General features: G+C 38.1%; 1 protein-coding gene across 1 annotated transcript; it reads left to right on the forward strand.

Moving 5' to 3' along the window:
- Positions 1–12,464: 12,464 nt before the first annotated feature.
- On the forward strand, positions 12,465–14,114 carry LOC135199582 (uncharacterized). Its single transcript, XM_064227738.1, has one exon. The coding sequence runs from the start codon at positions 12,465–12,467 to the stop codon at positions 14,112–14,114; it is 1,650 nt and encodes a 549-aa protein (XP_064083808.1).
- The last annotated feature ends 3,497 nt before the right edge of the window (positions 14,115–17,611 follow it).

Raw genomic sequence — 17,611 nt, forward strand, 5'->3', positions numbered from 1 at the left:
AATATATATATACATATATATGTATGTATATATTATATATATATATATCTGTCTGTCTGTCTTTTTCCTCTTTCTTCTCCCTAACACCCGGTTTACTCTCTCATTTTCTCTCTCTGTCAACCCCCTTCTAAAACCACCCTCTTTGATGTCATCGATGTTTAACCTATAGTATTCTTTTCTAAATAGGTCATATTTACACAGAAATGTGTAAAGTAACTAAGTCTACGGGAATAGCCAGCCCCATTTCACGGGCAGAACCAGCTCTGTTTCACGGAATCCCTTCTCGCCCTTCGGATGGGGGGGGAAGTAGAAATTTTGGGATCACGGGCTCCCCGGGTGTTTCCGGGCTTCCAAACATAGGTCTCTTATGTATGTATGTGTATATATATATATATATATATATATATATATATATATATATATATATATATACATAAGATTAATTTGCCGAATTCTGGCATTTTCAAAAGAATTTGTTTAATTATAATAATAATAGTTACTACTATTATATTAGTACACTATCATAATTAATTTTCTCTCTCTCTCTCTCTCTCTCTTTTGTGATAATTTCTAAAAATGTATTTTGCATGTTTTTTTTTTTAAATAATAACAAAATCCAATATACTTTTACGACTGCAGTGTTATCCTCTGTAATAATAATAATAATAATGATAATGTTTTATCTTAGTACCTATCCTGCAAATATTTTCCCAATGCATGGCATGAAAAATAAGACTTGAAAAAAATACAAAATTTATCTTCGGTTTTCCAATGATATTCTGTATCCTACTACAAGCGTCTATTTTGGCTAACACGTCTGAATCCACAGAGACTTTCGGCGACTTATGCAAGTCACAGTAAGTCTGAAAATAGTTTTCCAAACAGTAGAGAGAAAAACAGTCCGCTGTGGATGCCACAGCAGAAAAGAAAAAAACTACTGAGGCTAGAGGGCTGCAAATTGGCATAATGATTATCCACATTCCAATCACCAAACCAAATTGCAGCCATCTAGCCTCAGTCGTTTTGATATTATTGAAGGTTAGATTTAGCCATGATCGTGCGTCTGGTAACGCAATAACTCAGGCCACCAATGCCGGCTGAGAGTCTTAGGGGTCGCGACTCATACAGCATTATATACCGAGACCACCGAAAGATATTTCTATTTGTCGAAGAAACTTCGGAGCGTTTTTTGACACTTGTTGCTTTCTATCTCAGCTGCACATGCATTCTTTAAAGGAGAGTTGGCTCAACAGTCCCTTTAGGCATTGAAGCTTTGGGATTGAGAGATATTATTCTTCTCAAGTAAGTTTTTTTTTTTTTTTTTTTTTGCAAAGGTTCTGCTACTAAATTTGCAATACCTTGGTCTTAATTATTGCACATACTTTCAAAACTCTCTCTCTCTCAGGTTATTAAAAGGCATTTGTAGCTTAATATTTGTAAATATACAGAAATAAAAAACAATACGGTGTATATGTATATATATATATGTATATATATATATATATATATATGTGTGTGTGTGTGTGCGTTTGTGTTTGTCTGTACGTAATGCGTATATAAACAGTTACTTAAGTGAAGTTAAACATCAACACACACACATATATATATATATATATTATATATATATATATATATATATGTATATATATGTATGGTATATACACGTGAATATATAATGATGTGTGTTTATATATGTGGTATCGATACATCACTGCTAACTGATGTATGAATTATTCCAAATATTTTACTTTTCTTCATTTTCACAATTTCCAAAATGGACTTCAGGTGATGTACAACAACGAACAACAGTGAACAAGACGAATAAAAACTAAGACTTATTCCATAAGTGACTCTAAGAGAAAAAGTTGTTAGAAACTGAAATAAAAGAAAGAAAAGCCGCCATTTTCTCTACGAGCTTACTTACACAATTCACTCCTGCACGAGAACGTGTCGTCCTGAGAATTTAGGAGGCCATATAAATTCTAATCAGTGATAACCAGGAGGGGTTGGGGGAAGGGGAAGGTGGAGGGAGAAAGAGAGAATCTCCTTCGCGCAATGCTTACCTTCCCGGATTTTCGTGTCTAGTGACGGGACAGGTCAAAAGATGAAGCCAGTCTTCTTCTCCCTTATTTGCTTTCTGAAGTTACGTCTCATTTCTGGTCTCGGCATCTCCAGCGATGGCGAAGTTCCTATCTCTTTTCTGTTGGTGTCTATGCTTGGCCTATGTCTGTTTTCACCTCTGATACGTCTGTAGTACCTAACCTACATTTATTTTCATTTCAGATAGGTCTATAGTTCTTAATCTGAGTCTCTTTTAATTTCAGATACGTCTATAGTTCTTAACGAAGATTTATTTTCACCTCATATAAGGCTATAGTTACCTAGACAGAGAAATTGTTATTCAGGAAATGCCTGGCATAAATATTAGTTTCACATATTTAGATTCCAAGAAAGCTGTTTCATTGACTATTCAGAAAGCAGAGACAACCAACTGGCTTGCTCAACAGAATCCTTTATTGTTATCCTAGATCTAACAAGATGAAAAAGAAAAAAACACTAAAACTACCTGATCTTGCCATTATTACTAGTTGCTGATAGAACCTAAAATACTGGAAAAGCTTTAAGAACTATTTCGGCACATCAAGGTTCAGCAAATAACTATGAAAATTAACGATTTGCGCTACAAAACCGACCTTTTGTAAACATAGTTTGAAGGCCCCGCACTGCACAAAAATGCACTTGTTTTGTGGGGGATTCTGGTACCATCAAATTTTCGTCATTCTCACTAGAAACTTGTTGCATCTCAAAGTTTTTAAGCTTGTTTAAAGAAGTTAAGTCATTGAAATAATAGAGTATTTATCTCCTTACTAAAGCTTTTATATCATTCATCCTTTTTATCAATTTGATATTGATATTTTATTTTATATACCCAAGCTTGGTCAATAGGGTATGAATTTCCCTGGCAGTAGCCTTGAAGTGTCTTGCTAATAGGTATACAGTGAAAACAATAGCGATAGTTCAATTACTGTTATAAAAGAATTACAGTCTATAATTACAACTTATGAGTATACTTTGAAACATATATAGTAATCCTAATCTTCACCGTGATCTGTTAAACTGCTGTATTTTCTTAAGTAATCAGAAGCAATTATGTTGTGATTTTCGTAATCCCTTCCATAAGTTCTTGAGCCTTTACTACTGCTTGAAGTTGCTCTGTTTATATTCAATTGCTGCTTATGCAAGGTTAGCCTTATATAATCTTTATACAGGTCATATAGTCCCTCGCTGGACGAGTGGTTTTCGCGCTCGGCTGCCAATCCGGTGGTCCGAAGTTCGAATCCCGGCTCGGCCAACGCGGAATCAGAGGAATTTATTTCTGGTGATAGAAATTCATTTCTCGATATAGTGTGGTTCTGATCCCACAATTAGCTGTAGGTCCCGTTGCTAGGTGACCAATTGGTTCCTAGCCACGTAATAATATCTAATCCTACGGAGCAGCCGTATGAGAGCTGTTAATCACCTCAGTGGTCTGGTTAAACTAAGATATACTTAACTTATACAGGTTATAAATCAATTATTATTAAATGCTGGCGATGCATACAATGTTACTTGTACTAGAATTGCCTAATTACGACGAGAAATGTTACTTTTACCTGGTGATTTTAGTTCGCTTAAACATGCATCTACTGAAGGAACACAAGACATTTGATCATAACTAAAACCATTATTACTTTTGTACTATTGACCAACCAACTGTTGGCAGATTTGTGAGAAAAGTCCACGGGAAGTACACCTTCCTTTTAATACCTTCATGTTTATTTATTTCCATGATTTTGCAATAGAGCAGTGGTTCCCAAACTGGAATCCGCGGCCCCTTTGGTGTCCAGCAGAAGGGCCTAGGGGACCCACGGCACAGTGAAAAAATTATTTTTTGCAAATCCAGAAAAAAAATGTATTGAATTTAAATCTTAAAAAGTTTTGAAAATATTGTATTTATTTACTTATTTTTACTTTCAGCAGGAATATGCAAATATTAAATGCACCACTTTCACTACGCGTCCCGGTATGGTATTGATAACTTTTGATTGGCTGTTGATAAGCCAATCACAGGACTGGAAACTCTCAGTCTCTCGAGAGAGTTCACATGGGTAGGATCTATATGTTCCACCACTCCTGAGGTATACTCTCTCAAAAGTATCCCTCAGGAAAGGTGATTGGCTCATCAACAGTCAATCAGGAGCGTCGTAAGGACTGGCCTAGACATCAAATGTGAATCTGCTAAGAGTAATTCGCGCTGTGGCCTCAAAGACCCCATGATCCAACCTACAGTGAAAATCTGAGTTCTTTGCTTGAATATAGAGTTCAAACGATTCCAATTCTAATTCATTAGAATATAACAAACATTTTTACAAGAGTGACTCGATACCAAAGACTATACATTTTAGTGTTATCAGAAACCCTTTTGTTTCTCAAGTTCTGAATATCAGTTAATTTGTCAATAAGTGAATGAGAGATGTGATTGATTCCTCGTTATAAACTCCAGGAACTATTATTATTATTATTATTTTGTCTATCATATCCTCCAATTCGACTGGGTGGTATTCATAGTGTGGGGTTCCGGGTTGCATCCTGCCTCCTTAGGAGTCCATCACTTTTCTTACTAAGTCCGCCGTTTCTAGGATCACACTCTTCTGCATGAGTCCTGGAGCTACTTCAGCCTCTAGTTTTTTCCAGATTCCTTTTCTTGTACCCATAATCCTAGTGTTCCTATGATTATGGGTACAGTTTCCACCGGCATATCCCATATCCTTCTTATTTCTATTTTCAGGTCTTGATACTTTTCCATTTTTTTTCCTTTCTTTCTCTTCAACTCCCATGGTATTGCGACATCAATGAGTGATACTTTCTTCTTGATTTTGTCATATTATTATTATTATTATTATTATTATTATTATTATTATTATTATTATTATTATTATTATTAATCCTTAGGGTCAAATCCTGAAGTGTCCTCAGTCTGATCTCTTCGAATTGTAAACCTTTGTACCCTCACTGACAACTAAGACAATTAACAATTGACCAATGCTTGATTAACAATTACCCAAATGGTTTTTAAGCATAACGGCAGTTTTTATAAACAAATAACCTAGATTAACAACCAATTTCTCCGCTTTTTGAAAAGGTTTTCACATCTCATTCAGAACCTATTGTGATAATTAATCAGATTTCAAAATGAGTCAATTAGCGTTTCGTGTGTTCCTGTCCATATTTCCTACACCTGGGTGCATGAAGAACAGTTTTCGGGGAATCACGCAAAGTTACGTAGAGGGGCAAAAAAAAAGGTCTCCCAAGGTCACGAAGCTGACCTTTCACCTTGAATTGGTATCCTCTTTCGGGGTAGGCGCAACTTTTTTGACCTTTTAACACGAAACGGCCGGCAGGCATTTTTCACGAATTCACGATATTTATGGGGTTTGTTTTTGGCGTCGTCCGGTTTCGAGAATTAGGAATGCGGTTATCCTTCGAGTTTTTTTTATATATTTTATTATTTATTTATTTATTTTGTAAATGGAACACCACTAGATGCACAGTTTGTGTGGAAGTGCATAGAATTACACAAACCAGTATACCAGAAGTATTTATGGATCATTACATAACGTACAGTGATACTGTAACACACACACACACACACACACACACACATATATATATATATATTATATATATAATATATATATATATATATATATATATATATATATATATATATATGTGTGTGTGTGTGTGTACTAATATTATAAATCTATATATATATAAAACTTATGTATATCTTTTATGCATGGCAACCGTTCATGCATATTACAAAATCACGAATCTTGATCATTTTGGCGATTATACTTCATTTACCAATTACTTATTAAACTTGATCAATGTGCAAGGGCTCCCTTATAGGTCAATCTATTCCTATCTCCACCTCCAATGGAGAAACCGAGAAGGAAAGGCGCCCGTTTCCGAAAATAATACAGCTTAACCTACACATAGTACTATAAAGGTCTTCTGAAAAAATTGACGGAGAGCTATAGTGTTTAAGAAAACGCCACAGAGAAGATCAGAAGTGAAGACGATCGTAAAACGCTGTCTCACATGCGAAGCCAAAAGGGAAACATCGCTCAAATGATGTGGTAAGGATTATTCTTACTTGGCGCGCTGCCCATGAGAACAATAAACGGGATTTTTATTACTCCGCTCTGCGCTTCGAGCTTGTAAATGCAGCAGCAGCCAGCTGCCTCGTATAGGCTGTTTGGAACGAGTCCAAGTTGCGACATTATAGACAAGAGGAATTTATATATATATATATATATATATATATATATATATATATATATATATATAGTGTGTGTGTGTATATATATATATATATATATATATATATATATATATATATATATATATATATAGTGTGTGTGTGTGTGTGTGTGTAAGAAAGTTTTATCCAAGGCGCGGTACTTCTCGGTGGTTTTGCCTGGGAACTATGATTTCCCGCCTGTTGAACTGCAGTTCATTGTGAAGAAGAAGAAAAAAATATTTGAGTTTAGTAATAGTTTCCCCAACACGTGCTTCTTTGAGATATAGGCCTATAATAGTATTAGGAGGGAGATCATCAAATTGACATAGAATCCTAGGCATACAGACAGTATGAGTATAGAATACAGCGTTTTAACAGGAGAGAGGGGTTGGGGGTGGGGTGGTTAGAGGTACAGGTTGGGACAACGCGGGAAATTGAGTGTCATCCTCTCCATTAAAGGCGAAGGACAGATCCAAGATAAACAGCGTCGAAGAAAGAAAGACGGCGGGAAGAAGAAGAACGAGAAAGAAGGAAGGAGCTGTTATCCTTGGCCGGGGAGACGTGAGGTAGCACGAGAGGTGAATCTTCTTCAGCCCTCGGGCTCCACAGCAAGGCCTAGTACTACTACTACTACTACTACTATTAGACCCACTCCCCCTTTCCCCCATAACCCCTGACCGTCTATCTTTCATCTCCCCAGTCTGCCTTGAAATCTGACCCTTCCTGCATAATACCCGTAGCCCAAAACAAACCCTGAATGGCCCCCCCAACCCGTGGAGGGGTCGGTGGGGTCTATACTCTTTAAATGGGCTTTACAATATGGAAGGGATGACCCGTTTGCCTTCGGAGTTGAACCTGCGTTTCTTTTTTATTTATCTATTTTTTTAACTTATTTATGAGACTTTTATATCGCTACTCTCTTTGCTGGTGCGTGCAATATTTGCGGGCATTGTGGAAAAAGTCAGTTTTGTAGCGGAAATCGTTAATTTTTGTAATTATTTGTCAGGCTCCATGTGCCGAAATAGTTTTAAAGTTTTTCCAATGTTTTAGGTTCTGTCAGTAACTAATAGTAATGGCGAGGTCGGGTATTTTTTGGGTTTTTTTTTTCTTTGGTCAGATCTAAGATAATAAAGGATTCTGTTTGCTTTCTGAATAGTCAATGAAACTGCTCTCTTGGAATCTGAACATGTGAAACTGTAATATTTATGCCAGGCATTTCCTGAATAACAATTTCTCTGTCTTGGTAACTATAGCCTTATATGAGGTGAAAATAAATCTTGGTTGGGAACTATAGACTTATCTGAGGTGAAAATAAATCTTGGTTAGGAACTATGGACTTATCTGAGGTTAGAATAAATCTTGGTTAGGAACTATAGACTTATCTGAGGTTAAAATAAATCTTGGTTAGGAACTATAGACTTATCTGAGGTTAAAATAAATCTTGGTTAGGAACTATAGACTTATCTGAGGTTAAAATAAATCTTGGTTAGGAACTATAGATTATCTAGGTTAAAATAAATCTTGGTTATGAACTATAGACTTATCTGAGGTTAAAATAAATCTTGGTTAGGAACTATAGACGTATCTAGAATGAAAATAAATCTTGGTTAAGAACTATAGACGTATCTGGAATTAAAAGAGACTCAGATTAAGAACTATAGACCTATCTGAAATGAAAATAAATGTAGGTTAGGTACTACAGACGTATAAGTGAAAACAGATATAGGCCAAGCCTAGACACCAAAAGAAAAGAGATAGGAACTTCGCCATCGCTGGAGATACCGAGACCAGAAATGAGACGTAACTTCAGAAAGCAAATAAGGGAGAAGAAGACTGGCTTCATCTTTTGACCTGTCCCGTCTCTAGACACGAAAATCCGGGAAGGTAAGCATTGCGAAGGAGATTCTCTCTCTCCCTCACCCCACCCCTTCCCCTTCCCCAACCCTCCCTGTTATCACTGATTAGAATTTAAATAGTCTCCTAAATTCTCAGGACGACACGTTCTCGTGCAGGAGTGAATTGTGTAAGTAAGCTAGTAGAGAAAATGGCGGATTTTTTTTCTTTACTTCAGTTTCTAACAACTTTTTCTCTTAGAGTCACTTATAGAACAAGTCTTAGTTTTTATTCGTCTTGTTCACAGTTGTTCGTTGTTGTACATCACCTGAAGTCCATTTTGGAAATTGTGAAAATGAAGAAAAGTAAAATATTTGAAATAATTCACAGATCAGTTAGCAGTGATGTATCGATACCACATATATAAACACACACTCATTATATATTTACGTGAATAATCATCACATCGAACCGTGATTCATTTATATATCATTGAGCTACAAATTTCCTTTAATATCTAAATTCACTCTACCTCGGAATTGATATATTTTCATATATGTACCGAAGGGGAATTCTTTTTAGTTGATAACAATTTCACCCCCACATGGGATCGAACCACTGTCCAAGTGGACGGGAACGAAATCAGGACCCAGTGACGCTATCAAGTGAGCTAACAGAGACGCTATAAGTTTATATCGATTCTGACTTTACAAATCACCCTCGATCTCGGTGTATTCGTAATTAGAATCGATATGAAACCCCGTCTACCATGTTAGCCAATTTGAGCGTTTGACACACGTAGCCTTGTTATGAATAATCATCACATCGAACCGTGATTCATTTATATATCATTGAGCTACAAATTTGTAGCGCAATGATATATAAATGAATCACGGTTCGATGTGATGATTATTCATAACAAGGCTACGTGTGTCAAACGCTCAAATTGGCTAACATGATAGACGGGGTTTCATATCGATTCTAATTACGAATACACCGAGATCGAGGGTGATTTGTAAGGTCAGAATCGATATAAACTTATAGCGTCTCTGTTAGCTGACTTGATAGCGTCACTGGGTCCTGATTTCGTTCCCGTCCACTTGGACAGTGGTTCAATCCCATGTGGGGGCGAAATTGTTATCAACTAAAAAGAATTCCCCTTCGGTACATATATGAAAATATATCAATTCCGAGGTAGAGTGAATTTAGATATTAAAGGAAATTTGTAGCTCAATGATATATATATTTACATGTATACATATATATATATATATATATATATATATATAAACATACATATATATATATATATATATATATATACATACATAATATATATATATATATATATATATATATATATATATATATATATATATATATATATATATGCTGTGTATGTTTGTGTGTGTGGGCGCGTATGTGTGTGTTGTAATTAAACTGTTTATATACGCAATACGTACAAACACAAATGCACACACACATATTATATATCGATATATATATATATATATATATATATATATATATATATATACATTAATATAAACGATATATATATATATATATATATATATATATATATAAACATACACCATATTGTTTTTTATTTCCGTATATTTACAAATATTAAACTACAAATGCCTTTTAATAACTCGAGAGAGAGAGAGAGAGAGATATGAAAGTATATGCAATAATTAAGACCAAGGTATTGCAAATTTAGTAGCAGAACCTTTGCAAAAAAAAAAAAAAAAAAAAAAAAAAAACTTTCTTGAGAAGAATAATATCTTTCAATCCCAAAGCTTCAATGCCTAAAGGGACTGTTGAGCCAACTCTCCTTTAAAGAATGCATGTGCAGCTGAGACAGAAAGCAACAAGTGTCAAAAAACGCTCCGAAGTTTCTTCGACAAATAGAACTATCTTTCGGTGGTCTCGGTATATAATGCTGTATGAGTCGCGACCCCTAAAACTCTCAGCCGGCATTGGTGGCCTGTGTTGTTGCGTTACCAGACGCACGATCATGGCTAAATCTAACCTTCAATAATATCAAAACGACTGTGGCTAGAAGGCTGCAATTTGGTTTGCTGATTGGAATGTGGATAATCATTATGCCAATTTGCAGCCCTCTAGCCTCAGTAGTATTTTTTTACCTTCTGCTGTGGCATACACAGCGGACTGTTTTTCTCTCTACTGTTTGGAAAAGTAATTTCAGACTTACTGTGACTTGTATAAGTCACTGAAAGTCTCTGCGGAATCAGACGTGTTAGCCAAAATAGACGCTTGTAGTAGGATACAGAATATCATTGGAAAAGTTAAAAAAAAAATTTTATTGTTACGAATATTATTAATATTATTATTATCATAGATAATACCTTTGAAAGATCGTACAAGTATATTGAATTTTATTAATATAATTATTAACAAACAGCAATTCGAAATACTTTTCCTAGAAAGTATCACAAAGGAGAGAGAGAGGGAGAGAGAGATTAATTATGATAATGTACTAATATAATAGTAGTAACTATCATTATTATGTAAACAAATTCTTTTGAATAGAATGGCAGAATTCGGCAAATTAATCTTATGTATATATATATATATATGTATATATATATATATATATATATATATATATATATAATTATATATATATATAAAGAGAGAGATAGAGATTAATTCGCTAAATTCTGTCAAATTATTATTATCATTATCATTGTTATTGTTAATATTATTAATAATGATACAGTAACAACGACAACAAACAAGAAAACAAACAAATTGTCAGACGTAGAAATAAAAGTCCTTACCTTTTAAAAGTTTAGAATTAGAAAAAGGCAACCCACAATATATTCAACCAATATATTTAACCAATGTGTCCAAAAAGTTTATCTTAAACTTTAAATAGTATGATTTTTTCAGAATATATTTTCATGTCTGTCTCTCTCACTTACACAAGTGCATCTCTCTGTCTAGAAGGCTGTCTATCTGGATGTCACTAACAACGCAACAAACAAACAATTGTATAGGGAATTATAAACAGTAAACCTTTCCAAAAAAACAAAAAAAAAGAATTAAAAGAATATATACATACATACATACATATACATATGTATATAATTATATATATAATATATATGAGATATATATATATATGAGATATAATGTAATATTTAATAGCTGTGAATGCCATGTTAAAAAAAAATGTACGTTAATATATGGAATATGTGCTTTATATTTAATATAATATAAATATATTATATTATCTATATATATAATAATATATATATATATATATATATATATATAGTATATATAATATAATATATATTATATTATATATATATTATATTTATATATATATATAATTATACTAGATATCATATCATATATATATAATGTAATATTTTAATAGCTGTATGCAATGTATGTACGTATATATGAAATACTGTGCTTAAATGTATATATATATATATATATATATATAATATATATATATATATATATATATATATAATATTTTCTCTATATATATAAGCGTGTGTGCGTAAACATATTTATGTATGTTTGCATAAGTGCATCCATATATCTGTGCATAAATGTATGTATACAGTTACTTGTGTAATGTATGGATTCGCCCTTAGTACCAAATATTTCCTCACCTACCATAATTCTCCCTTCCCCTGAACACCCCTTCCGTTTATCAACAATGTCATTGAACCCCCTACGATGAACCCCCGCCTCCTGTCCCACCACAACTATTCACTGAGAAAAGCATCAAGATGGCAAATAAATCTCCAATTTTGCTTTCTTGCAATATTAAATCTTTGAGCCTTTATAGAGTGAAATATTGAGTGTCTCTGGAGTAAGTTTAAATTCAGGATTAATTGTTCCTTCGCTCATATTTTTTCATCTTTTCTGGTGCATTAGAGTTTATAAAAGATTGACTAGGACGGCTGTGCAGTTTCTTCCGTCTGTGGCGTCAGTGACGACTCTGTGCGAAGTGTTGGAGACCTCTGGTTCCTGCGGAGCCTTCTTCAGTTCCTAAACGATTATCACGTCTTGATGAAGTCTTGGAGATTCCTGGTTCCTGCGAAGCCCTCTTCAGCTCCCGAAGGCCTCTGGAGAAACCCCCATTAGATTAACGTGTCTTCTCGAAGCCCCACGACTCCTAGCTCCAGTGCAGACGTCTCCAGGGAATGGAATCTCCTTATGCATTCTGGAGCAAGTGTCATTTTCAAAAGCTAACCTAAGTGACAGTGTGAGGTATAACGTATAACATATAACAATGCCTGTTGCTATTATTAGTATTGCTTTGAAAGGTGGTATGGCTCAGTTCCTGAGTGGAGCTTTGACTTTTTCGTTTATAACCATTTGCGCTCTTCCTTTACTTGCTGTACGCAATTTGTGGAGGAAGAGAGGCAAGGACCAACCAAGGATGGAAATTCTGGACAACGAAGTGGCTGGTTTGCGCCGACAATTGGATGCCGCCCAGAGGAGGAACGACAATCTAAAGGAAATTCTTTTGGAACGAGTCAGGAAGGAGTGTGGCGAGCTCTTGTCGACCAACGAGGTGGAAAATGCAGTCTTGCAGGTCCAAGACCTTTTGGACATGGCCGAGGAGGCAGAGGCTAGAGTCCTCGAAGTAGAGGCCAAGATGGAGGCTATCTGCCTAGAGAACCAGAGCCTGCAGAGGAAGGCACTAGAGGACCAGCAGGCTTTGGCCAATCATCAGAAGTTAATACTAGATCTGAGAGAAAGTCAGGTTGCAAAGGAAAACGATCTTTTGCAGAACAAGAAGGATATTACTGAACTAAAAAGACAAAACGCCTCGAAACAGGAAAACTTATTGGAATATGAGAGGAAGATCCAAGAGCTACAGAAAGAACTGGCTGGAAAAAATGAGCAGATCGAGGGGCTCTTGGTGCAAGATACCAACAAGCAAATGGAACTGGATGAACTTCGTAAGCAACTAGAGGCGAAAGCGAAAGAATCTGTCAACTGCAATGAAATCAAAGAGCAATTCGAGAAAATAGCAGTTGAAAAACAACGAGAAATCTGTGAGCTTCGAAGAGAGATAGAAGACAGAGATAGTGATATATACAAGCTTCTTTTTTGTGAGAAGGAAGTTGAATGTCTCAAGATGAAATTAGAAGAAAAGCAATTGGCTTTTGATGAACTTGTAAGCCAAAATGAAAGTAATGAAAAAAATTTAATTGAAAAAGTAATTGAAAAACAAAAAGAAATTGATAAACTTCGAAAGGACGTAGAAGACAAAGAGAAAGAAATGGACATGTATATTCAAAAGGAGAAGGAAATGAATGATTTTAAGGAAGAATTAAAAGACAAGATATTACTTTTCGATAGAATTTTGAGTCTAAATGAAAGACATGAGCAAGTAGTAGTTGAAAAACAAAAAGAAATTAATGAACTTAAAAAGCAATTGGAAGACAAAGATAGGGAAATGGACAGGCGTATTCAATACGAGAAGCTCAGCAACTGTGGTCAGATCACTGGAAAAGAAGACAAAGCAGATCCTCTCGAGGAGGAACTTGGGGAGAAGGAACAACACGAGATTGAAGAGCTCCTGAAGGAGTTGAAGAAGAAGCAGCGGGAGATTGAGGAGCTTTCGTGTCAAAACCTGAGACAAGAGGAGGAACTACAAACGAAGCAGAAGGAAGTTGAACTGATTAAGAACCTGATGGAAGAAGATCGGGCCCAGCACTTGGAGTACGTGGAATCTTGCTTTAAGGAAATAAACGAGCGCATAGGCAAGAAGATCACCGAGATGGAAGTAGAGGTCTTTTGTCTACGCGAAGAAGTTCAGCAGAAGAACAGATTGCTGAAGGAACTTGGAGTCCCGTTGGAAATTCTCAACGAGGAGCCGGGACAAGTGGAGGATGAAAAAGGAAGCTCGTCTCCAACAGCTGGTTGCTGAGGATGAGATGCAAGACCAGCTGTGGAGACTTGAAAAGTCCTGTCAGCCCTGGGAGTCAGTCAGTCAGTCAGGTGATGGGAAGCAGAGTGGCGCTGAAGGACCAGGAGATCAAGGATGTAGATGTACAGGTTTCCTTGAACAGAGCCAGAACAAGAGAGTAAAATTATACAGAGCATTACCTCTGGAGTAATATGTATATGTATGTATATTACACATCACCACACACACACATACATATATATACACACCCCCCCAGTGTGTATATATATGTACACACACAACACACATATATGTGCACACCCCCCCAGTGTGTATATATATGTACACACAAAACACACACACACACATGCATATATGTACACATCCCCCCAGTGTGTATATATATGTACACACACAACACATATACACATATATACACACATATCACATCCCCCCATGTGTGGATATACACACACATACATGCACTCACACACAAACACATATGCACTCACACACACATATACATACATATATATTGTCTCCAGAGGGATTTGAGCTCTAGCCTGGCTTGGAAACTATAGAATTGGCTCACTTCCTTCCACCTCTCTTTTCCCAGCACAACAAGCTGACAAGATGGAGAGATCTCCCTTCTGGCTGGGAGCAGAACGACTTATCCAGGAGAGTCTGGCCGAGCACTGAAGGAGCCGATTGGCTGGTGCCAGGTCTCAGGAATCCTCCCTGTAGGGTGGCTGAAGTGCTAACACAGGGAATTGCCTTGCTGATCTCCTGGTTTTGGTTGGGAGAAGAAGGGTTCCTGGGTCATGTCCAGTGATGATTTCCATTGGAGGATGGGGAGAGGCTCCTCCTATTGAAGGCGTAGGTGATCGTTGCCTCCATCTGAGATCTCTGTGTTCCTGGCAATCTGCAGCTCCTGGTGGGGGTGCTGCAGATTGTCAGGAACACAGAGATCCTGGGCAGAGACATCGGCCATCGCCGCCCCCGATAGGTGGAGGCCCTCCCCATCCTCCGATGGAAACCGTCACTGGACGTGACCCAGGAAGCCTTCTTCTTTTAACCACCACCAGTGGATCAGCAAGGCAATTCCCTGTGTTAGCACTTCAGCTGCCCTATGAGAAGGATTCCCAGGACCTGGCACCAGCTGATCAACTCCTTCAGTGCTCGGCCAGAATCCCCTGGATAAGTCGTTCTGCTCCCAGCCAGTAGGGAGAGCTCACCCATCTTGTCAGCTTGTTGTGTTGGGAATAGAGAGGTGGAAGGAAGTGAGTCAATTCTATAGTTTCCAAACCAGGCTAGAGTTCATATCCCTCTGGGTCTCCTGGTTCATGTCCAGTGACAGTTTCCGTTGGAGGATGGGGAGGGGCCTCACCTATCAGAGGCGGCGATGGCGGATGTCTCTGCCCAGGATCTCTGTGTTCCTGACAATCTGCAGCACCCCTACCAGGCGCCACAGATTGCCAGGAACACAGAGAGCTCAGACGGAGGCAATGATCACCTACGCCTCCAATAGGAGGAGCTTCTCCCCATCCTCCAATGGAAATCGTCACTGGACATGACCCAGGGACCCTTCTTCTCCCAACCAACACCAGAAGATCAGCAAGGCAATTCCCTGTGTTAGCTGTTCAGCCGCCCTACGAGGAGGATTCCCAAGAATTGGCAATAGCTGATCGGTTAGTTCAGTGCTTGGCCAGACTCTCCTGGATAAGTTGTTCTGCTCCTAGCGTAGGTGATCGTTGCCTCCGTCTGTGATTTATGTGTTCCTGGCGATCTGTGGTGCCTGGTGGGAATGCTCCGTATTGTCAGGAACACGGATGCTGAGCAGAGACACTGGCCATCACCAGCTCCAATAGGTGGAGGCTCTCCCCATCCTCCAACGGAAACTGTCACTGGACATGAACCGGGAGAGTCTGGTCAAGCGCTGCAGGAGCCGTTCAGCTGGTGCCAGGTCTCGGGCATCCTACTTTTAGGGCCCACTGCCATAACTAGCAGTCAGCTATTTATAGCAGCTTTCTCATGGTAGTGGTTGGGAGAAGATTCTCCTGGGTCACGTTGGAGGTAGTCGATGCCTCTGCCTGGGATCTCTGTGTTCCTGATGATCTGCGATGCCTGCTGGGGGCACTGCTGGGGGCACAGCAGATTCTCAGGAACACAGAGCTCTTGGATGGAGACATTAGCCATTGCTACTTCTGATAGGTGGATGGCCTCACTTCCATCCCATTGAAACGTGACCCAGGAGACCCTCCTTCTCCCAAGTGCCCAACCACCACCAGGAGAACAGCAAGGCACGTCCATGGGATAGCCACATTACTCTTCCTACAACAGTTTCTGTTGTAGGATGGACAGAGTTATCGCCCATCACTGCCTCTGATAGGTGGAAGCCCTCTCCATCCTCTGATGAAAACTGTCACTGGACATGACCCAGGAGACCTTTCTCTCAACCACTCCCAGGAGAACATCAAGGTGCATCCTTGGGATAGCCCTTCAACCAGCCCCTACTTCAGGTAGCGTGCCCTTTGATCATTACTCCTGGGACCCAATGCCAACCAATCAGCTCCGGCACTCGGCCATACTCTCCCGGATGAGTTGTTCTGCTTACAGCCAGTTAGGAGAGCTCCCTCATTTCGAAGACCTCTGTGTACTGGTGTGATATTTTACCTTCCCAGCTTGGCGCATAAGTTTCTTCATTTCAGCAGGTAAATTATGAAGCAGCTGTCCAAAGTACATTTTTTATTTTGCTGCTTTGGTACCATTGAGAGGAGGTGAATGGCACCAGGGGTGCACACAAGGAATATTTATAACTGAAAAAGGCTTTACAAAGAAGGGGATCAATTTTTGATTGGTCTGTCATATTCAGGGTGCTCTCCTCTTGACTGCTGTTCTGGCTGACTGATGCAGGCACTGATTGGTTGGCACAGGGAGCTGTGGTCACGGCTCGAGGAGGAGGGCAACTGTATCATTGTCTCAGGGGCACACCTCATTGAATTCCTGATGGTGGTTAGCAGGAGGAGAGTTTCCTGGGTAAAATTTAGCATAGGTTTCCACTGTAAGATGGTGAGGGCCTCCTTACAGCAGAGGTGGCAGTGGTCAATGTCGCTGTAGATGATTCTGGTATTCTTTATGATCTGTTGGTGTTAAGAGGAGCCATGTTCCCTCGTGCAGTGTTGGTACACTGCCTCTTCATGCAGATGGATGTAAGAATGGTGGAATCCATTGATGGGGCACAGTATTTTGTAGACGAGAATGGATGCCATCGTTCCTACACAGGTATAACAATGACTTGTTGAAACGTCAGAGTTAATAAACCTGAGACAACAGGAAAACTTGATACATCCTCACGAAACTTGATACACATACACCAGCTGCACACTAATGTAAAGTAGATTGTAGGAGGGATAGAAATCCATTCTTATTATCATTATCAATATGATACGGAAGATAAACACTTTTTGTATGGAACGATATTATTATTATTATTCTTCAGTAATCTCAAACGGCCATGT

This window comes from Macrobrachium nipponense, chromosome 26, assembly GCF_015104395.2.
Source record: "Macrobrachium nipponense isolate FS-2020 chromosome 26, ASM1510439v2, whole genome shotgun sequence".
Classification (NCBI taxonomy): domain Eukaryota; kingdom Metazoa; phylum Arthropoda; class Malacostraca; order Decapoda; family Palaemonidae; genus Macrobrachium; species Macrobrachium nipponense.